This window comes from Carettochelys insculpta, chromosome 8 (genome assembly GCF_033958435.1).
Source record: "Carettochelys insculpta isolate YL-2023 chromosome 8, ASM3395843v1, whole genome shotgun sequence".
NCBI classification, from domain to species: Eukaryota; Metazoa; Chordata; order Testudines; family Carettochelyidae; genus Carettochelys; species Carettochelys insculpta.
The window spans coordinates 1765152-1787768 of NC_134144.1; the positions used below are offsets into that span (position 1 = coordinate 1765152).

Below are 22617 nucleotides of genomic sequence, written 5' to 3' on the forward strand. Positions count from 1 at the left end.
TAAGTTCAGCGTGGCCTGCAGCGGAGTGCTCCAGCTGGCAGTGGGTTGAGAAAAGCTGTTTAATTGCTGATAAAACAGCAGTGGTAAGGTGCAGGGTTTATTTGGGGAGCTCAAGTTACATCAGTCTCTCATTGAGCGCTGTGTTAATTTTGGTTAAATAGCCCTGAAATGCGACCGTTGGGGGAGGGGAGGGAAGGGAAGGGAGAAAACGCACAATTCAGCTGATTTTAGTTGGAATACAAAACTCTGCAGCCAGTTGACTCGTGCTTTACTTAAGGAAAGCAGGAGTCGGGCAAGCACCTGAAGACAAGTAGGATTTGTATTTCCTGGCTCGAAGGCCTAGCTGAAGAACTGATTTTTTTTCATCTGTAGGTATCTGCCCTTGTAAATAACCTTGTTACAAAGTCTCCTTCCGCAGCTCAGGGGGCCAGGAATTGGAGAAGGTTGGTGTTTTGTTGGCTCCATGTCGCCAATCATCAAGAATGCTGAAGAGCTCCGTGTAAGCTCAAAAGCTTCTCCCTCGTGCAGAAGGAAACCCTCTCTCCCCACTGAGACTTTCTCCCCTAGTAATACTATTTAATTGAGGCCAAGGAGCAATCTGTGATTACAAAGAACTATCAGCCAGAGAGTCTGTGGCTGTTGCTGAGTCTCTGCAGCAGTCCCTCACTTGCAGACTGTAAGACTGGTTTGTTCTTAGCTGTTCAGGTACCAGGTTAAGGAAGTGACTAGACAGGCCAGCGCTGCTGGTCAAAGACGTGCCCAAGTGCCCTGCTTCTTTACAACTCTGTTAAAGCCCCATTTAAGTTACCACCTAAATTTGTGCCAATTACCGGAGCCTTGTTCTTTTTGCACACTGAGAGGCTGAAGTGCCAGATAACCCCCTGGAAGAGCTTGTTGGGATCACGACTGAAAAGGGCGGTAGTATGTGCTTTAGCTGGTAAGATCCTGGACTAGGCACCAGGAGTCCCCAGGTTTTAATTCTGATTCTGCTAGTGGGTAGAGTCCTATTTTCTGTTTTCCCTGCAGTCCTGTGTCTGACTCTTCTCTTTCTAAGACCTGCAGAGCAGAAGCACTCTCGCTTCGTGTCAAAGCAGCCAAACTACTGGGTGGACGGATGCTAAACATATTAGATGAAGAAAAACAATAAGAGGATAAAAAGGAGAGAACTTGTGCTTGGCCTTCACTGGCCAAAGCAATTGGATTGCATTTCCAAGAGGGAGGTTTAGTAAATAACTTCTGACTTCTGCAGGTTGCTTGTGACACTTCTCTTCTCTTTGCAGTGCCTTCTCCTAGTGCCTTGCTGGTGGACAATCCTACGCCCTTTGGGAATGCAAAGGAAGTTGTAGCAATCAAAGACTATTGTCCAACTAATTTCACCACCTTAAAGTTCTCCAAGGGTGACCACCTCTACGTCTTGGATACCTCGGGAGGTGAGTGGTGGTACGCTCACAACACCACGGAAATGGGTTACATACCTTCCTCCTATGTCCAGCCCGTAAACTACCGCCACTCTTCCTTCACGGACAGTGGCATGATAGACCATCTGCTGGAAAGTCTGGACGAAGGCGTCCGAGAGCTAGATCTACTCGGGGAGTGGACTGATGGGAAGAGAGACTCTGCCAACACCTGCAGTAACAACCCTTTCTTCAATGGGGTCCAAACAAACCCCTTTGTGAATGGGAACGTGCAAACTGCGCCTAGCTTAGGAAAAGAGTGCCCCCCAAAAACCACGGTAGACTTACTGCTGTTTGAGATGGCAGCTCCTCCGGTGACAGAAGCCAGTTCCACCTCTAACGGCAGTGTAGGTAACCTCTTGGACGAACTTTCACCCGCAAACGGACTGGCGTTCGAACTGCCGGTGCGGCGGGACAACCCCTTTTTCCGAAGTAAGCGCTCGTACAGTTTGTCCGAGTTGTCTGTCCTTCAAGCTAAATCGGAAACGCCAGCCTCATCGGGGTTTTTTACCGGGCTAAAATCTCCTACCCCAGAGCAGTTCCAAAGCAGAGAAGATTTTAGAACAGCCTGGTTGAACCACAGGAAGCTGGCCAGGTCATGCCACGACTTGGATTTGCTTGGCCAGAACCCAGGCTGGGGTCAGACCCAACCTGTGGAGACCAACATCGTCTGCAAACTGGATAGCTCCGGTGGGGCAGTTCAGCTGCCAGATACTAACATCAGTATCCATGTGCCAGAAGGACACATCTTGCCCGGGGAGACGCAGCAGATCTCCATGAAAGCCCTGTTGGACCCGCCCCTGGAGCTCAATGGCGACAAATGCACAACTGTAAGCCCAGTGCTGGAGATCAAACTCAGCAACATGGAGGTAAAAACTTTCATCATGTTGGAGATGAAAGTGTCGGCGGAGGTCAAGAACGACCTGGCGAGCAAGAGCTTGGTGGGACTCCAGTGCTTGCGGAGCGACATGAAGGAGGGTCCCTACACACCAGTGCCACTCAGCTATTCCTATGGAGACACGATTCAGGTGCAGTTGGATAACCTGGAACCGTGCATGTACGTGGCTCTTGTAGCCCAAGGACAGAATGTCCAGTATCCTTACACGGTCTGGGACTACATCTGTAAAAAGGTCACCGTTGGTGTTTATGGCCCCAAACACATACATCCTTCTTTTAAAACCATAGTGGCTATTTTTGGACATGAGTGTGCACCAAAGACGCTCTTGGTGACTGAGGTTACGCAGCAAAGCCATGGCGTGGCGCCCGTGGCCTTACAGCTATGGGGCAAGCACCAGTTCTTTCTGGCCCAGCCGCAGGACCTGAAACTCTGCATGTTTTCCAACATGTCCAATTACGAGGTGAAGGCCAGCGAGCAAGCCAAAATCGTCAGGGGCTTCCAGATGAAGCTGGGCAAGGTGAGCCGCCTCATCTTCCCCATCACGTCCCATGACTTCAACGAACTCTCAGACTTCACTTTGAGGATACAAGTCAAGGATGACAAGGATGCCATATTGACCCAGTTCTGCGTGCAAACGCCGCAGCCACCTCCTAAGAGTGCCATCAAATCCACTGGGCAGAGGAGGTTCCTCAAGAAGAATGAGGTTGGGAAGATCATTCTGTCCTCCCTGGCAGCCACTAGCAAATATCCCGTGTTTCAGGAGCGACTGGTTACAAGCCTGAAGTATGGAAAACTGCTTAAAACCGTGGTGCGCCAAAATAAGAACCATTACTTACTGGAATATAAGAAAGGAGATGTCATAGCACTGCTCAGCGAAGAAAAGATCAAACTGAAAGGCCAGCTGTGGACGAAGGAATGGTACATTGGCTACTACCAAGGAAAAATTGGCCTTGTTCATGCCAAAAATGTGCTGGTGGTTGGGAAGGTCAGACCCAGCTATTTTTCAGGACCTGATCTCACCACCAGCACACTGCTTGAGCAAATCCTGAGGCCTTGCAAGTTTCTGACCTACATCTATGCCTCCGTTAGGACTCTGCTGATGGAGAACATCAGCAGCTGGCGTGCGTTCGCAGACAGCTTGGGATACACGAACTTGCCGTTGACTTTCTTCTGTCGAGCAGAACTAGACAGTGAGCCGGAGCGGGTTGCCTCGGTGCTGGAGAAGCTGAAGGAGGACTGCAATAATACAGAGAACAAGGAGAAGAAATCTTTCCAGAAGGAGCTCATGGCGGTGAGTACGTGACGGTCCCGTACAAAGGAAATCAAAGCTGAATGTTGAGGGGGAGGAAGTTGCAGCGTGTTCGGATGGGGAAAAAGGCCATCCTTGTCTGTCCTCCTATTACAGCCTTTCTAGAAATCCCCTCGGTGGCATTTGAGCCCAATGTGCTCTGTGCTGTACATGCACACGGCCTCCTTATCCAGAGGCGCCCCCATGCCAAGAGAGAGAGGTGAAAGTCACTCTCGGGTCAGTGGTCGACCTGGGAACCTGCTCCAGGTCTCCTGACCTTCCGTCCAGTCAAAACCTTTGCCTCTCAGTGGGCTTCAGTGCAAATATTTTAAATGTGAGAGCAATTTACAAGTCTTCTGTTCCTCAGCAGCACGGGGAATTACTGTGGTCAGTAAAGCGTAGTGCAGTGTTTCTCAACCAGGGGAATGCGTACATTGGAGGGGGTACACCGAGGTCTTCCAGGGGTACATCAACTCAGCTACATATTTGCCTAACTTTACAGCAGGCTACATAAAAACACTAGTAAAGTCAGTACAATCTAAAAGTTCATTTAGACAATGACTTGTTTCCACTGCTTCACAGGCCTTACACTGAAATGTGAGTACAATATTTCTGTTCCAGTTCAGTTCTTTGATAATAAGGTGGTAGAAAGTCAGCAGGTTTTCAGTAGTGGTCGTCTTAGATGTTTTTGCATGTTTTGTAAGTAAGGAGTTTTGAGGTGAGGGGTAACTTGGTGGTTTACAAAACAAATCTGACTCCTGAAAAGGGCACGGTGATTTGGAAAGGTTGAGTGGCGTTGGTTTCAAGGATTCAGGTTGCCTTAGGACCATGTTTCTCAACCAGAGAAGTCTGGGGGTATTTATCTTTTTTTAAATGGGCACTTTATATAACAACAACAACAAAAATAAGTTGAGAAGCACTGACATAGTGGGTGCTGCCCCAGAGCTGCAATGAAAGCATCTCAAACAGCTGCTCTGCGCCCCACTTAAAATGTTAAAGAAAATGCAAATGAAGTTGCACGTCCAGACGGAAGGGTTCTCTCCTTGCGTGGTGAAAGCGGTTGGAGCCTCTGTGGGGGTTTTAGGCAGTTGTGTGCTTATTTTAAACAGTAGCTGATCCAAAGCCCATTGAGAAATTGGCAGTTGTTCTACTAGCTTCAGTAGTTTTCTGGCTTTGAAGTGGTCATTAGTGCTAAAACGGGGAGTTTAATTATACCCTGGAGTCAGGAGTAAATATGTACTTAAAGAAACAACATGAAGAGTTCCTAGTTGTGGAGGGTAAACAATTTAAAACAAAGTTTTAAAAGCTTATTAGGCATCAGTCATGTTGGGGAGGTTTTAGGGGAAAGCCTGTAATACGGCAGCAAACTGGAGTATAGCAAGAAATGTGAAAATAACCCTACACTGGTAAGCAGCTTTCCTACCATCTGTACTTGGCGTCCTTTCCTTGGGGGGCTCCGATGGACACATCGTTAACAGAAACGAGGCTTGGGTGCTGGGGGGAGTCGCTAGATTAATTGGGGCACGGGGGGAATTTCCCTGAGTCTGCAAACCCCTTATGTGCAGCGGATAGCAGCCCGAGCCTTGTACTGAATACCTTCCACTCCCCCTCCCCCAGGCAATCCACTCCTCTTTCGCTCTGCTGCTGTTTTCCACAAGCCGGGGCTGGGAAGTGGGTTCCTCTGCCTTTCTGAGCTGTTGCTAGGAGCGCACTCAGTGTGTTTTCTTGGCGTGCCTTTGAACTAGGATTTGAATATCAAATGCAGTGCAGCGCAGTGCTGTGTGCTACCCTCTTGCAGTGGGCGCTGAAAGGCGCTCTGCGGTGAATGAATACGCTGAAGAACGCTGTCCGGAGAGCACTTGGCAGCCGTGGTGGTAACAGTGCAGCCAGGGTCAGGCCTCGGAACGAAACCCTTCCTGACGGCAGCGGAATTAGAATGGCGTGAGTGTGCGCTAAGAGATGAAGCCACATGTTTGCTGTCGTGTATTGAGGTTATGGGGAGGTGGCGAGTGTAGCGACAGAAGCCTGCTTCAGGATTAGGGGCGACTGTGACCTGGCTAATCCCTGCTGGAGTGGCAGTGGCTGGAAAGCCAGCGTCGCTGCGATGGAATTGCATGCGGGTTTGTGGCAAGGCCAGCGGCGATCCCGGGCCTGTGCTGTTTGCATTGCAGCAATGCTTGCTGTCCAAAGTCCCTGCCACATTGTGGGCCCTGGGTAGGGTGTGCATTGTTGCTCCTGGAGTCTCTGCTCTGATGCACATGGACAAAACCTCACTGGGCTGCTGTGAACGGGCCCAGCACCAACAAACCCCTTTGTACGTCTCATGTTGTTCAGCCTCGTCCCTCTCCCTCAGCTGCCTGCTGGTGTGGTTTCTGCATGCTTCTTCAAGCTCTTTGTTGCTCCCCCCTCGGTCCTGCCCCCCCCCCCCCCCCCCCGGCCCATTCAGGCCCAGTCTTGTCCGCAGAGCACCAGCCACACAGGCCCTCCCTGTCCTCCACTTGGCTCGCCATGTGCTGGAGAAGAAAAGTGAAGGCAGCTCCCTGGGATGCTGCAGCACCAGGGTTAAGCAGTGAGCCCAGCTCTGATTCTCCGCTGCTTTGCTAAGGCAAGGCCGTGAGTTCTCTCTGCTTCCCTGCCCTGGCCTGGTTTGGCTTCCAGCCGTGTTCCTGGCCCGGTGCATGTGAGATCAGGGTTTGTGACTGGCCCCTCGGCACAGCAGTGCGTTTGTGTTACGCTAAGTGTCCCGCTGTCCCCACGCTGTCGGACGTGGGGGCCTTTTGTACCTGCAACTCACCATTCCAGCTGGTGCAGGGGAAGCTGCCTCTGGGTAAGGACAGCTGGGGTGTGAGCTCCAGGACAGGCAGGCCAGGGCTGTGGGAGGAGAACCAGAGCCAGGTGTCCCTGCTTGAACCACGAGAGGCGACCGTGCAGCATGGCTAGTCCCCTCCTCGTCGTCGGGTTTCAGAGTTACTCCACCGGCCCGAATTGGGGGCCTGGGCGCCTCTCGGATGCCTGTCGCTGCAGGTGGATGTAAGACTTGCTGGCGCCCCCGGGCTCTGAGCTCAGCTGGAAACGTTTCCTGTCCTGCCGGGCCATGCTTCTGCCATGGCGGGGGTGGGGTTCCTTACGGGCGTTCGGTGGCATCGCCAAACACGAGGGCAACAACTGCCACTGTGGGGATCCGTACCAGAGGCCTTTAACTTCCATGCGTCGCCCCGCGAGGGCCCCCGGAGCGGGAGGTGTGCTGGCTATAGCTGGCTGCTGGGCCGAACTGGAGTGCGGCTTCCCAGCCTAAGGTTTAGAGACATAGATTCTACTCTGGCGGGTTGTGGCCAAGATGAGGTAGGAAGCAGGGGCAGGGGCAGGCTGTTCCTTTCAGCGTTTCATGGCGTTGGTTATTCGTGAATGCTCCTCCCCAGTGCCGTCTCTGCAAGCGAGTTCTGGGGTAATTCTCAGGCTGTGTATTTGTCCTGCTTGGCTGTGGCATGGCATTAGAGTTAACTATCCATTTCAATCCCCAAAGCATCGGGAGGCTGCCGGGTTTGCAAAGTGCTGGGCTGTTTCTGTGTCGGTTAGTAGCTAATTAACACCAATTGTCTAGGAAGCACAGCTAACCGCTTGTGTTGGGATGCAGTTAGGGACTCAGCCTTGCCAGGGCAAAGCCCGGCTTGTTTCCTAGCTGCTGCTCTGCATGAGGGACTGCTGAGGCAGAGCCTGAAAAGGTGGCATTACTGAGCCACCCCTGCTGCAAGGCACTCTGGGAAGACCTGCGCCACGCACCTGGAGCACTGAGTGCGCCCCTAGGGCTGTCACAAGGGCAGTGTGCCTGCAGAGGGGGTGGGTGGGCTGCAAGAGGGGTGTTCTCCCCGCTGCTGCTGTGTCTGACACTGCGGCCCCATGTGAGCTGCAGGCAGGCGGCTCACGCAGGGGTTGCTGCACAGCGCTGGTCAGGCAGAGAGCGTGTGCTCGCCGCTTAGACCTTAGGGGTGTATGCTAGTGAGCTCCTGGCGTTCCCGCTGGTTCAGCGTAGGGAGTTGGTGCTTGAACCATTGGCTGGCTGTTCGCAGGGAGGCAAAAACGCTGGTTCCAGTCCCCTTTGAGATGCTCTGTAAACTTCCCTGGGAAGTGATGGCCTGGACCCCATTGGCTCGATACAAGAGCCTGGCTCCAGAGTTCTGGCCGGGCCCATCCTGCAGGACACACCCATGTTTCTGTGGCTTGCCACTCTCCTCTCTGAGCCACGTACGACCCTTCTAGCGTCTTACTTCCCTTCATCTCTTACCCCGTGTGCTAAACACGGGAGTTGATTGCCTCCGTGGTTGGTACAGGACTAGCAGGAGCTCGGGGGCGGGGCTAGTGCCATTCCACAGACATCTCTTGCATTGCGGTCGTCCTTCCCTGCAAGACCGGGCCGGTGCGCTGGAGCTGCTCCCAAGAGGGTTCATTTCAAAGGGCAGGAGGAGGGACAGAGAAGTGGTAGCTGTACCCGTCTTTGGGACCCTCTGGCTGAGAGCTCGGGCAGTTTAAAGCTTAGGAGCAAGAGACTGCTTGAATTCTTTGCCCTGTTCTGTGGGTCTTTGGGTAGCTCTGAGACCACAACCTTCCCTCTGCCTGTGCTGAAACGCAAGAACACGGGGTACCTGGGGAGCCTGAAAGACGACAAACTTGAAAACCCAGCGAAGGAAATTAATGTTGACGCAACCAGAGGCATTCCTTGGTGCACACGGTCCCTGAGGCCAAGCGTGTAGGAGATGAAGAATGATTAGCTGGGGGGCATGTTCTCAGATGAAGTTATTTTATTTTAATCCTGTGCAAATAAGGGGTGTAACCGGTCTGACTTCAGAGCACACATCTGGCACTAACTGCCTGAGGCTAAGATGACGTTTTCCTGCTAGGTAGGTAGGTAGGTAGGTGCCCTTCAGTGGGTTATTGCATAATCCCTGAAACATCTGTTACTGGCCAGTGTTGCAGCCAGCATGCTGGAATAGAGGGAGCGTGGATCTGTCTTGGGCTGGCATTTCTACCTTCAGTAAGGGCAAAGGCAGAGTGCTCCGGAACAGCCAGCTGCAAACACGCAGAATGGGAAATTACGCCTAGGAAGGAGTATGGTGCAGAGGGACCTGGGGGATTAGCAGACCATGAGCAAAATGTGAGTCAACAGTGTGACACTTGGGGTGCGGGGGGAGGGGGGACAACCTTGTTCTGGGCTGTATTAGCAGGAGTGCTGTGAAACAGGCTGGAGAGGTTTGTTCCATGGAGAAGGAACAAGGAAAAATTGCTCTCCTCGGCCTGAGACCAGGACAAAAAGCAATGGGTTAAATTGCAGCAAGAGAGGTTTAGGAAGGACTTCAGGAAAAACTTCCTCACTGTCGGGGTGGAGCACTGGAATAAATTACCTGGGGCCATTGTGGACTCTCCGGCGCTGGAGGCGTTTAAGAGCAGGTTAGGCAAACGCCTGTCCAGGGTGGTCGAGATGGTGCTTGGTCCTTCTGTGAGTGCAGGGCCCTGGGTTAGCGCTCTAAGATCCCATCTAGGCCCACCATTCTGAGTTCTGATCATTGCAGCGTGAGCCCTTCATCTCCCAGGCCAGTTGGAAAGTCGCAGATAAGGGTCCTACTTGACACTGGCAAGTCTGTTACCCCTTTTTGCTCAGTGCTGTGGTTACGCGGTGCTGTCTTTTTAATTTCATGGGCATTCTGGATTCATTCGCTGCCAGGTTTCTACTGGCCAGAGAGCAGCTCAGTAGGGGAGGAAGAGAACTTCATTGAAGTACTTCCCCCCAGAGAAGGACTTGCAGAAACTGCCACTTTTAAATACATAAACTTTCCCCTTTGAGGGGCTTAAAGACCAGGTAATGAGCTGAAAGTTGGAGCATGCAGAAGGAGCACAGAATGACTGGCTGCAGCCGTGTCACCACCTCCATCTCTGCCCTGCCCGTGGAATCCCATCTAGGCCTCGCCTTCCTGTGCTGGCATGTGCCTCTCAGCTGGCAGATGTTGTGGTTATTAAGGAATACCTGGCTGTGTCCTTTTCTTTTCTCTGTATTGGAAGCCCTGGTTTGTTCTTCCCTGTCACTTTCACTTCAGGGGGTATTGACCAGGTTGAGGTAATTACCTTTCTTGCCAGGCTGCTATGTTCTTACCGGCTTCAGCGGCAGCATGGAAGTACCTGGGTGGGGGTGTGTGCCTGGAAGCACCCAGCCCTACCTCTAACACGGAGGCAGAGAGCTTTGCCTATAGACAGGGCTGTGCAGCTGGAAAGGTTTTGAGTGCAAGCCTTGCTTTGCTGGTGGGTTTTGAGTGACTGTCAGAGAAGGTGCAGCTGGGTTGGATTTGAGTAGGAAAGGTCTTTGGCTTCCTTCTCTCACAGGCTTTGTTACCTGCGCGTTGCAGAGCAAGGAGTGAAGTGCGGCTGTGCCTGTCCCTGGTCTCGGCTGTGGCAGGGCCACGCTGCCGTGGGAGTGCTGCTGGAAGGTGAGCCCCTGTGACTGTCCCCTGACCTCGGCTGGTTTGCTCTGTCATCTTTCAGGCCTTGCTGAAAATGGACTGCCAGGGGCTGGTGGTGAGGCTCATTCAGGACTTTGTGCTCCTCACCACAGCGGTGGAAGTGGCTCAGCGCTGGAGGGAGCTGGCGGAGAAGCTGGCCAAGGTCTCCAAGCAGCAGATGGAGGCCTACGAAGCGCCCCACCGAGACAAGACAGGAGTGGTGGACAGTGAGGTGAGCTGATTTAACCAGCCCTGCAGCATGAGGAGCTTTGTGCTTGGATGCCTGCTCGGGGGCTCTGGCTGAGGTGTCGGCAACCCAGAGCATTTCTTTGGAGATGGGAGCCCCAGCCGTGCTCCCTTCGAGGTCAGATGGAGGTGTCTGAGAGCGGCCCTGCAGGGGACCCTCTGTTAATCCTCCGCTCAGAGAAACTGTCACTGGGGGAGGGAGCTTCTTTTCCTTCACGATTTTCCTGCTGTCCCTTTCTGAACCGGACAAGCACAGTAGGAGTCTGCTGACAGCTTGTGGCGATTGACAACTCCTGTATGTGTGTTCCTCCCTCTGACAGCATCAGTCATCACAGGCCGTCACCTCGTGTGTGTGACTCTCGCGCTCCATGAGAGCGGAGCACAGAGCCTGCCAGCGTAGGCTCTGTACCCACATCTCCTGGCGTGGTTCGGGCCTGCTGTCTGCCGTTCTTTGACAGATACGCAGCCCCTCGGTGACTGGTGTCTGAGCCCCTCTGGGGTCGAGTGGCTGGCTGTCCCACCCTGCGGCCTGCATTCGGTTTTTCCCCAACCCAGGGGTCCTCGTGGGGTTCCTTGTTTGCAGTCCGTTGGGTAAATGGGGGTCCGTGCAGTAGGCTGAGATCTGCCCACTGCAGGGCTCTGGCAGTCATCCTCCTCTCGCCCAGTGCAGCACTGTGTACCTCAGCTGGGTGTGCTGCAGGGATGTGGCAGCGGGGTTACCTGGCTGCACAAGCATCTGGAGCTGGGGAGCCAACAGCCCGACTCTGGAGTTAGGGCCTGCTTCAGCGATATGCGAGCTTGAGCCTCGGTGGCGTTGATGACATTTAAAGCCTTGCTCCCAGCCGAACGTGCAAGCCCCTTTCTGACTAGGGCCAAACTCACGGCCATGAAAACGCATCGTGGACTTTGAGCTCTGGCCTGTGCCCGTGAAGTCTGGCCTCTCTGTGCATTTACCCTGCAGAGGATGAATTCTCTAGTCCGGCACCTTCTGGACCTGACTGGTGCCCGACGAGAGAATTTGCTGGGCCACAGGATGTCCATGTTGTCTGGCAGCATTACCAACACTGCCGCTGCTGACTGGGCTCTTAGGAGACATTTAGGGGTGAATTCCAGCTGAATAACAGCACAGAACACTGCGAGCCAGGACTGGCGGCTGGAAACAAACTTTATGGGACTGTGGGAGACTTGGCCACACCCATGAGAAGTGGTTGTCCAGCTAACTAAAATCAGGGTGGATCACACATGAGAGAGTTCCCCACTAAAGGTTCAATCTGTACTATAGATTTCACAGGGGAGACGAGCATTGTTCCAACTGAGGGGCTGATGGAAGAGGGAGTTGCAGGGCATTGGAAGGTTACTTCAGTATTGCCACCCTTATTTGCAGGTGTCTTCAGAGCTGGGCGGGCAGAGAGTGGCATCTGTTGGCCTGGTGTCCAGCTGTGTGGGCAGCGCCCCTCCAGCAGCAGTGCAGAAAGAAGAGTGACAATACCATAGCGTACATTTCACCCTTCTTTCTGCACTGCTGCTGCCACCAGTAGCTCCACCTTCCAAGCTGGGTTCCCATCCAGCAGCCGCCGCCACGCTTCAGCTGCTCAGCTTCGAAGGCAGCGCCACCACCAGCAGCAGCACAGAAGCAAGGGTGGCAGCATTCCCCATCACCATCCCCACCCCCACTCCTATAATTACAACACTGAAATTTCATATGTGAATAGCTGAAATCATGAAATTTCTACAATTTTACGAATAGTAACTATGAAACAGACCAAAATGGACCTTACGTTTGATGGGATCCTATGAATGTGGACGGATGTGAGCCCTTTGCTGAAGTAGGGCCTGAATAGGTCGTGTCATTTGCCCAATGTGGGGTGCTCTCCAGAGCATCTGGTAGGACCAGACCCTGTTCTGGGTTTGCCATTTCTGTGCCCTAGAGTGGCCCCAGCCATTCCCAGCACACTGCTGACTTTCTGTAGCGTAGACACTGCTCTTCTAAGCCAGTGTTTCTCAACTTTGTTTTAAATGAAGTACCTCTCTTTTTTTTTTTTTTAAAAGTGCCCTCACTACCTACAGTTTTCAGGTGCACACAACCTTTTTCTACTGTTGCAACGCATTTGTTTAAATAACTTAATCATAGCTGATTGGTTGGAAAAAATTGCCTGTAAGCAATAAACTTGCCATTGTACTTATTGTGCCAAAAGGATAAATACAAAAATTAGATGAATATAAAATAAGTTCCAATTTTTTTATCCATAAAAATGGTTGAGAAACAGTGAGTTACTGTGCCCTCTGGAAGAGCTCTGTGTACCCCTGTGGTATGCATGCCCCTGGTTGAGAACCACTGCTCTAAGTTATCAGAACAGATCTCACGCATCTGCTTGGTTTTGCTTTCTCTCTGTCTCTCTGGCACGGCGTGCAGGCCATGTGGAAACCCGCCTACGACTTTCTGTTAACCTGGAGCAACCAGATTGGAGACAGCTACCGGGATGTCATCCAGGAACTGCACATAGGGCTGGATAAGATGAAGAGCCCCATCACCAAGCGCTGGAAGCATCTAACAGGAACCCTCATCCTAGTCAACTCCTTGGACATACTGCGGGCAGCTGCCTTTAGTCCTCCAGACCATGAAGATTTTGCCATCTGATGGCAGGTGGTTTGGTCATGTGCAGCTCTTCCTGGTTTTAGCAGGGGGCGAAAACACGGGAGGGAGCTGACAAAGCTCTGAAAGGCCAAAGCTTGACGGTTCGTGCTGGGACTGGAATTGCGCGCTAAGGTGGCTCTCTCCTGAGTGCCCTCCCTCCCTCCCATAGATGGAGTTTGAAGAGCTGGGTTTCTCTGCTGGGCCGTTGACACTAGTTACACAACTTTCTACTGGTAAAGTTTAACAGTGGGGGGGTGGGGCGACCCAACACGTTTTTTAGGCATTCACAAATAAATATTCAGATTAAGGTTGAAACCACTCTGGTGGGAGAGTTGCAGGTTTTATGTTTGTGTAGAAACTTTTTTAAATGATCACTTCTGAACCTGACCTTGACTCGTGTGAATGTGGATTTTAAACAAAGCACATTGTGACTCTCTCTCCTTTCCCTTCCCTCAACCTCCCCTCCCCTTTCCAGGCTTTTGATTTGTCTCTAGTAAGACTCTGGGTTCCCTGTTTTATATTCGCCCTTGCGATAACTGGAAACCTCCCGCAGCCCTGAGAGTGTTACGAAGAGAAGCCGTTGTGCGGTTTTGTTCCCATAGCGCTCTGTAATCTGTTTTTTTATGTAGCAGCTTTTTCTAATGTCTGGCTCTGGAAATACACAACCTCTGTTTCTCAAACGTATCACTTGAGTTCTTCACTTGAAGAGTCAGTGCTGCCGTTAGCATCCAGGCTGGGGTGGTTCCCTTCCTGCTGCTGCGAATAGCATCCTGCAAGGAGCTGAAAAGAAGTTCGGCTTCAGTGGTGTCCCTCCCCCATTTTGTGTTTTAGGGACGTGAGCTAAGGTGTTGCCAGTCTCCTCAAAGGTAACTCTCCTGGCGGCTCTGTGCGGCAGTCAGGGCAGCCCAGGGAGCTCTGCGGGGGACCTGTGCGCTCCAGAAGTGGCTGACTGAGAGCTGTGTTAGAAGTCCATTTGCACTATGTGGTTGCTTGGTTGGGCTCCTGTTCAACTCGCTGGAGTCGGTGGGAGTTATTACACAGATGTCGGTGCCTTTGCAGTCAGGCCCTGAACTTTTCAGAATCTCTGGTCCAGAGCCCATTAAAATGCCAGTGGGTTTGAGTCAGGCCCTTGAGGCCACCGAGTTCCACTCCTCTGTGTAAATACCCCTTGGTCAGAGGAACCACTTAGCTGAACTCCTCTCCTGTCTGGGGTTCCTTCAGCTGCAACACTGCGATGCTTGCCAGGGGCACCACCCTTTGAGTGAGCCTCTCTCCCTCCCCATTTCAAAGCCTTCACCTGGCAGAAAACAGCACGAAGACGTTTAGGTTGAGTGTGCAGTCAAGTTTCCCCGTGCACAGAAAATGCGACCTCCTGGGAGAGATTTCCGCTGGGCCGGTCACAGAGATGGGAAAGATGGTCTTATTCCTTGCGCTTTATATGGGGGAGAGAGAGAAAGGGGTAGGTGTGACCCTCGCTAGAAGTATGGCCATGCTAGAGGGACTGATCCAGGCTCTCAGTGGTCAGAAGCTAGTGGCACAGTTCTGGTTTTACTCCATTGCCCTGTTCCCACCAGGCACAGGGAGCTACAGCTGGTGACAGTCCTCAGCCCAGTGGATTTGCCCAGAACAGCTTGGCTGGCTTGAATCACAGGACCATCTCAGCCGGAGTCTGAAACAGAATGGCTTGATGGAGCAAGCACTTGCGGCAGGTGGACGTTTGAAGTACTCTTGTGACCACAGGTGACTTTTGTGTATCAGTGCAGGTGCTGCCAGAATCTGGTAAGCGTAGAGGGACAACTTCAGGCCTGTAGATTGATCTCTGGAGCATCCATCTCCCAGGGCTTGAGTTAGCAGGTCTGGTAAGGACCTGCTAAATGGACCACTGACGTTACTCCACCGGGTCACATGGAGTTGGGGACGTCAACAGGAGAGTTTGACTCCTCGATCTCCCGCAGTGGGGACAGTGAAGTCTGACCTGAGGTGCACTCGCTCCAGCTATGCCTTTCTCATAGCTGGTGTTGTGTGTTGTAGGTCGACTCTCTCTGGTTGTGTAGACCTGGTTAACGCGTGTCTGGGGACGCTGCTCCTCCGAAAAGCGGAGGCCCAGTTCACTGGAGCTTGTGCCTCTAATTTCACCCTGCAAGAATCGCCCGTAGAAACTGGTCTCGCACCAATGAAAAGCAGCATCTTAGTATCGTGCTCTTGCTTCTCAGGGGCTCTGATGTGTTCCCTATGCAACCGCACGTAATGCTGACACGTGGGGCCCTTGTCTGAAGGGAACAAAGCCCCTCAAGTAGCCTGTTCCATACCCCGCCCTGAGCCCTGGTGGAAGTGGGGGAATGCCGTGCGTAACGGGAGCCAAAGTTCAGGGTGTTCCAACAGCATCTGGCCTGCTAGCCAATTCACACTGCCATATGACACCCTGTGCGCCAGCAGAGGGCTTCTTAGTGGCTGTTCAAAGCACAGACTTCGCCGTGCTCTGCACCAAGCTATTAGCTTTAGCTATTTAAAAGGTGGTAGAAGGTCCTGATCCTGCCAATGGGGGTGCAAAGGCCTGGGCACAGCCTGCAGAACAGTTTCCTTAGGGGCTTTACGTGGCCAACTAGTTGGAGAATTGGTGTCTAACGTGCTGCAGAGGGGGGCAGCAAGAGGGCTGGGGGACCTCAGTGTTTAAGCTGCAGAGCGAATGCTTGACTCCCCCGCCCCCCCCCCCCCCCCGGTGATTCTTACAATTTGGGAAATTCGTGGCTGGTTTTGTTTTCCCACCTTTTCTGACTACCTCTGGTCCTTCATGCCCAGCTGAAAAGTTTCAGCAGAAACCAACACCTGCCTTTCTGCATCAGACTCATAAGCTCTCTCCCCACCTTGCCTTGAGAGATACCGGAGCCCAGACAGCTGCCGTGGCTGGGAGTGAGGCTGCATAATCGCTAAGTGGTTTTTCCCCTGTCCTCCAATTTAAGTCAGCCTCGGTTCCCATGTTAGAATCCAGTTGGCCATTCATATGCCTTTTGCCTACCACAGCCTGGCCCAGGTGTGGAAGCTTGGAGTGGACCCTGCCTTCCTCCAGAACGTTCAGGAATTGCTGCTTGTGCTAACAGCTGATGTTTATAATAAAAAACACTATGGGGAAAAATGTCACAAATTAAAGCCATTGTTATTTGCACCCTCCCAAGAGGTCTCGATACGCTCTGTTCCCTGGGAATGCACTTCAGTTGCAGGGCTGTTTTTTTGCAGCCTGGAAACATCCCTTTGGTTTCCCCTGGATGATCTCTTCCCCCAGCAACTGGCTGACCTTTGAGCTCCCCCTCCCCACCCTGGGGTACCTTAGAGACAACATCAGGGGCTAGGAAATTGTCCTTAAAGGTTTGTGCCTCCCCCTCAGTAACAGCGCAGGGCTGTGACCATACAGGCAAATACCTGCATAGGTTTTAAATTTTTTCCATGCCATAAAATTGCTTGTGCTCTCCTGGGCCCAAGCTGATATTTGCATTTAAGTACTAGATAAGCCTAAAACATTTTACTTCTAAAAATGAAAAGCAATTTGTCTGGCTGAGAAATGACTATGTGCTGCAATATTTTGTAGCAGACATTTTTATTACTCATCTGCTTCTCTTGCATTTTTCTGGCTGGAGAGAATGCTCAGGTAATCAATCACTGGCTGGAGGTTGCTAAAAAGCCCCTGAGTAAGAGGAATGGGTGTGGGGAATTGCTTTCTCCTTGCTCATAGTTTGACAACATTCACTGTCATTAGCATTACTGATCCAATAGCTCTGTGTACGACATTGGCACCAGAACAGCTTCTGCCTCTTCCTCCTGTGTGGTGTAAGGTGGTTAATAACCCTACAGAAGAGCTAACGAGCTCAACGTGTGGCCAAATTCAGGTGTTGTGTCCACATTTGGTGCACTTTTTGGAGGTAGGGCTTGAGCTTGCACCTGGCAGAACAACTTGTGTAGTTTGGAAAACAGAGAGCCAGGGAGGGGACTTGTTAGCACTTTACAAGCACCTAAAAGAGGGTTACAAGGAGGAGGGAGAAGAATTGTTCTCCTGGGCTCCTGAGGACAGGACAAGGAGCAATGGGTTTAAACTGCAGCCAGGGAGGTTTAGGTTGGACATCAGGAAAAACTTGCTAACTGTCCAGGTGGTGCCGCACCAGAATAAATTGCCTGGGGAGGTTGTGGGATCTCCACCACTGGAGATATGAAAGGAGGTTGCTTGTTTGCAATCAGCATGGGCCCCGCTGGTGTTGGTGGGCTGCCCGACAGCTGCTGGGGGTCCGGCCCAGCAGGAAGCACTTCCTGCTCTGCACAGGAGAGCTGGCCTGGGAGAACTTGTTCCTGCCTTGGGACGGGAGTGATGCCGGGGCGTGCGAGTGAGCTGGGCGAGCGCAGTCGGCAGCAGCAAAGCGTACTTTGGTGGATGCTGTTGTGATACACGTTTGTTCTAACCCCACCCAGCGCCCTGGCGTCGAAAGGCCGTGCAGCTCCATGCAGAAGCCACCCACGGTCCCCTGTGGGTGGTGCCCCGGCGCTCTGGCAGGAAGTGGAGGGGTGGGGGTGGAGGATGCTCGGCTGATGATGGTACAGGTCAGCTTGCGGCAGCGCTCTGGCGGTGACCTCAGAGGCAGCTGGCTTGGCCCTGCTTCTCGTTTGCAGCTAGTTTGTGGCAGAGGAGCGTTGCTGTGAAAGGATCCAGATATTGTACTGGGGGAGGTGGGGACTTTGCTGGAGCTGCTTCTGCTGAACTCAACGCGTGTCTAGGGGCGGCTGGTGGAGGGCAAGCTCAGCCTTGGGGATAGCAGGGGATAAGGGGCGGCGGGGCTGAGCTTTGGGGTTAGACTGGCTACGTGTCCCTGGGACACTGGTCAATCAGCATTCCACCTACGCAGCATAGATCCAAGGCACGTGATGCAGGAGGAGCAGTAGCAGCAGCAGCTGGGGAGGGGATCGCCCAGCCTGGTCCTGCCTGGTCTGGGGGAATATCCAAGACCTCTGTTAGCAGAGAGGTAGCCGTAACACAGAGAGCTGGTCTGCAGCTTCGAGAACAACAAGAAGTCTTGTGGCACCTTATAGACTAACAGATATTTTGGAGCATAAGCTTTTGTGGGCAAAGACCCGCTTCACCAGATGCATGATGAAGCAGGTCTTTGCCCATGAAAGCTGATGCTCCAAAATATCTGTTAGTCTATAAGGTGCCACAAGACTTCTTGTTCTCCAAGATTTCTATTAACCATCTTTGGGACTTTGCATCCTCGTGAGGAGAAGGGAAATTTTTGCCTTTGTGCTGGGATCTGCCTCCTGTTCTGCCCAGAGGTGGTTGCATTTCTGTGGTGCTGAGTCTGTCATGTGTCATTGTTGTCCTCCCCTCCCCCCTGTGCGGCTGAGGAGCCAGGAGTGATTGTAAGGTGGCGTGGGAGAAGCTGCCTCTGTTGTGCAGATTTCCTTTCAGCTGTCTTCTCGTGCTGCGTTTTTATCCCACCCCCATCACCGTAGCCTCTTCCTCCGTACCGCGTGGCTGCTCTCTGTGTGGAAGGAGATGCAGGAAAACCTGAAGCCAGAGAACACAACTGATTGCTCTCGTGTTCGCATGGAACTCCTGAATTGGAAGTTCCCATAATGTGTCAGGTGCTGGCAGATAAAGGTGTGCCAGAGAGAGATGCAAAAGCAATGCAGTGTATCACCACCCCTCTCTGCAGCTAGTTGCTCAGAGAAGGACAGGTGGAGCGTCTAGTTCAGCACCCGTGGGACCTGACCACTGCTGGACTGGGGGAGGTCATTATTGTCTGGCAGCATTACCAATACTGCCACTGCTTACGGTGCTCTTAGAAGACATTTAGGGGTAACTTACAGCTAAAGGACAGCACGGAACACTGAGAGCCAGGACTGATGGCAAGAAACAAACTTTGAGGCCATGGGAAACTTGGCCACACCCGTGATAAGTGGTGGTCCAGTTAAACAAACTAAAATTGGCCTGGGTTACAGGTGCTGCTGGACAAGAGAGGCTCAGCCTGTAGTAGGTAGGGGTCGTGCACTAGTACAGTATTGCACTTGAATGCTGGTATTTATGAAATACAAATGCCACCCCTCACCCCCGAGAAGCCAGAAGCTGGCAGTGCGAACGATAGACAACTGGTGTTCTAAAGCAGATGCTTCTGGTTTCCACTGCATCCTGTGACCGATGTACATGGTCATTTTTCCGCGGCCCGTGGGATGGCTTGTGTGCCGTAACCTGCGGGGAATAGCCGGTAGCTGCTTACTGGGCCGTGCTCCTGGTACCCTGAGTGCTTGTGTGGCCCAGGAGAGATCCGGGTGCTGCCCAGCTGATTAGTATTGCTGGCAGTGTGTGTTGCTGTGGGCAGTGCACACCCACATGTGCCTTGGTGCACAAAACAAAATTTATTCCACGTGGCTGGGGAAACCAACGGGGAACCCTGCTGGGCAAGAGTTAATCAGCTTCCTTGCTGGTCTGTTTCATCACCCGCCAGTCAAACGTGGGCCCTTCCCAATGCAGTTCCATGGGCTCTGCTGGAAGCTGCCTGTGTCCTGGGGTTTCAGTGGTGGGAACTGGAGCAGCCAAATCAGTGTGGTGTACAACGCAAACAAGGGACAGGTGGTGACCTGCTCTGTCTAAAGGCATGGCCAACCGGCCGGCAGGCACACCCTGACTGCCGAGTCCCCTGCACCTTAGACAGGACTTGAACTTCCGTGCAGAAAGTCTGTCTAGCTGCTGTACCTAGTGGTTACCTGGTCAAAGCAAGCTAGCGCCCTAGCCAGCCAGAGTCCTGGCCTGCAATGCTTTCGTTGGCGCGGGGTGGAGCTTGTCTTTTAGCCACCTGCCCGCTCCTTTGGCGACGGGCTCTGTTCTCCCGGACTGCAACAAAGGGTGCAGTCTCCAAGACAGCAGGACGGCTGATTGCCCTGGGTGCTCATGCTTCGTCTCCAGAGTTTAAGCAGCAGCCGCAGCAGAGGATGTGACATGGAGGATGGGGAGGAGAAGTTGATTTGTCGGCAAAGGGGAGGATGGCAGCGTGGTCCAGATCCTGCGCTTGGAGGCTGTCTTGGCTGCACCCAATGCCTCTTGCAAAACTCTATTTTTCAGGCCTAATTGCAGCAAGGCCCATATGGCCGATAATTAATAGCCCGTCCAGCCCCCTGCTTCTCAAACACCCTGGGTGTGCTCGGGCCAGGGGCTCCCTTTTCATCCTCTTGGGCCTGAGTGACCTAACTCAACATAACCAGCCCTGACCCGTCATAAATGCGGGTTCTGTGCCTGCAGCAGTTAAGAGCCTGTCCTCCTCTCTGGACACTGCAGGTGACTGGCCACTCCCGGCTGCTTCTCTGACCAAAAGACACTGCCTGGGGGTGACAGGCTTTCCCTCATGGCCTTGAGTGGTGGTGTTTGTGCATGCCTGCTGCTTGTGGGATTTGCAGACACAAATCTGGGCTTGCCCTGCTGGGAAGGATCACCTCCTTCCCCGAGAAATGTTGCTTGAGTCACAGAAAACAAGAAGCCAGATGACGTGGCAAAGCACAAGGGGACAAAGTAACCCCAAGCAGGGAACAATGCAATAATTACCAGTATTATGGAGCCACAGTAGCATGTAACGTAGGTAATGTGACTGGTGAAGACAGTGGGGGAGAGGACAAAAGAAGAGCAGGTTGCAGGTTGGAATGGGCCTGTCCAATGGAAGGAAGGCCCAAAGAGCACGATGGGGGACAGACGCCCATGTCAGATGAGTGAACCTCTCCATATGCTGTTCACACTTCGCAAGAAAAGGAGTTTGGAGCAAGTGAATTGTCTGGTTTTGAGACTCTAACAAGTCTCTCTTGACTCTCTCTCCTTGTCTAACCTGCTCTGGCCTTTGTGTTTCTAAAGTACCCATGGCAGGGACCCAAGACAACGCAGGGGCAACTGAGCCTTTGTGACAATAGCTGGACTCTGTGCCAGAGTAGCTCTGGACTGTAATTAACCGTGGGTCCATGCCCCACTTGGGATCCCCCTGCTGAACATTAATTAAAGCTTTCAGCAATTGCTCTGTGAAGTCATGTCTGGTGCAGACTAAGTCAGCAGACACGTTCTGGTCCCCAGCTGCGGGATGGAAATGAGCCGTGAAAAGCTGCTCAGCAATGGATGCTGCTTGCTGTCCTGCTGCATGTCCCTGGGCTTTCCTTGGGTCCCTGTCTCAGTTTAGTGGGTGCCACCGAGAGCGGGAGGGTCTGGGATGGGCTCTAATTAGATGGGGAGCCCACAGTCATTTCAGCAACAAACGTTCGGTCAGTAGAAAAGCTGGGAGTCGCCTAGTGCAGCAGCTGCGTACACATGCAGCTAAGCAGGGGGCTTCCGTTGCCTGTTTCAGTTGCTTAGTCTGTGTCTTAGCTCGTTAGGAGCAGTGGGGCGATTGTGTGCCAGGCATGTAGCAGACGGGCTGGGTGAGAGATTTTCCTGCTCCCCCCGCCCTGACTTTCAGCCACGCTGCCTCCGTCCCCCTGAGCTCTGGCTGTTGTGATACCAGCATCCAGAGCCCTTTGTCTGGCAGTGGGATGTCTGCCTCAGCTGCCAGCGGCGAGAGCTGACCTTGGGCTGTTCCTCGGCCCTAGCGGCAGTCTCCGCACACCCCCGCTGGCCTCTTTCGGGAGCTCTGCCTTGAGCCCGCGGCCCCAGCCGGCACAGGGAGGAGTGTGCCGTCGACCATTCCTAGTGAGGTCGGGCAAGGGGGGATAAGAGGGGTGGCCGGGTTTGTTGGTGAAGCACGCTTCCTGCTCCTTGCACGCTGCAAACAGGAGTGCTGCCACGGGGCACCGGGCTGCGGCGGCGGCTGCTGCTCACCCCTAGCTTGTACGTTGCCCTCCTCACCCGACAGCTGTATCCTCCTTCCCATTTCCCAAGCGCACAGAGGCCAGGTGAGTCACCCATGGACACCAGCAGGCGGGTGGTAAAACACAGCTCTCCCAGGTACTAGAGCCCTCGTTTCATTCAGCTGCACGCACCCTGGGCGTTTGAAAATTGCTTCCCACCCTCTAAACAAGCAGTTCTGTAGCACCTTAAAGACGTAGCAAGTCTCTTTATTACAGACTAACACGGCTACTGACCCTCAGAGACTCTCTCCCAGCACTAGTGGGGGATGGGGCAGCTGGAAGAGGGAAGCTGGTTTCTAGTGTAGACAAAACCTTGTGTCCGGGGACCTGCCCTGAGCACCCAGAGTGGTTAGGCTGGCAAACAGCTGTGTGATAACTTGTCCCTGCAGACCTGGGTCAAGCCTCCTTCACCAGCAGGGAGGCTCCTGCTAGTCCCTGAGCTGTGTAGTCAGTCCTTTGTCACTCTTCAGCAGGGGATGCCCGGGGGTCACGTGAACCCCCAGGTCCTGGGTGGGGGCAAGGCATGGGTTAAAAGGGGGCGGAGCCAACAGATGGCGGGTGGGCAGGCCCAGAGCTCATCGCTCAAGCTGAATGGGGCCTGGTTTTGAATAACAAATAGAATCACAGGCCTGGGGGAGACCCTCAAGTCCAATCCCCTGCTCAGAGCAAGACCAACCCCAGCTAAATCAGCCCAGCCAGGACTTAAACACCTCTGGGGCTGGAGTCCCACCACCTCCCTAGCGACGCATTCCAGTGCT

General features: G+C 53.0%; 1 protein-coding gene across 3 annotated transcripts in view; it reads left to right on the top strand.

The window, feature by feature from the left end:
* The window catches only part of SH3BP4 (SH3 domain binding protein 4), a 59289-nt gene extending 45603 nt beyond the window's left edge, over positions 1 to 13686 (top strand). For all 3 annotated transcript variants that reach the window (XM_075001649.1, XM_075001650.1, XM_075001651.1), the window contains exons 3-5: positions 1281 to 3643; positions 10169 to 10357; positions 12785 to 13686. In XM_075001649.1, coding sequence (XP_074857750.1) covers positions 1281 to 3643; positions 10169 to 10357; positions 12785 to 13009 — 2777 coding nt within the window. In that variant the 3' untranslated portion in view covers positions 13010 to 13686. The remainder of the gene's footprint in view (positions 1 to 1280; positions 3644 to 10168; positions 10358 to 12784) is intronic.
* Positions 13687 to 22617: the final 8931 nt, after the last annotated feature.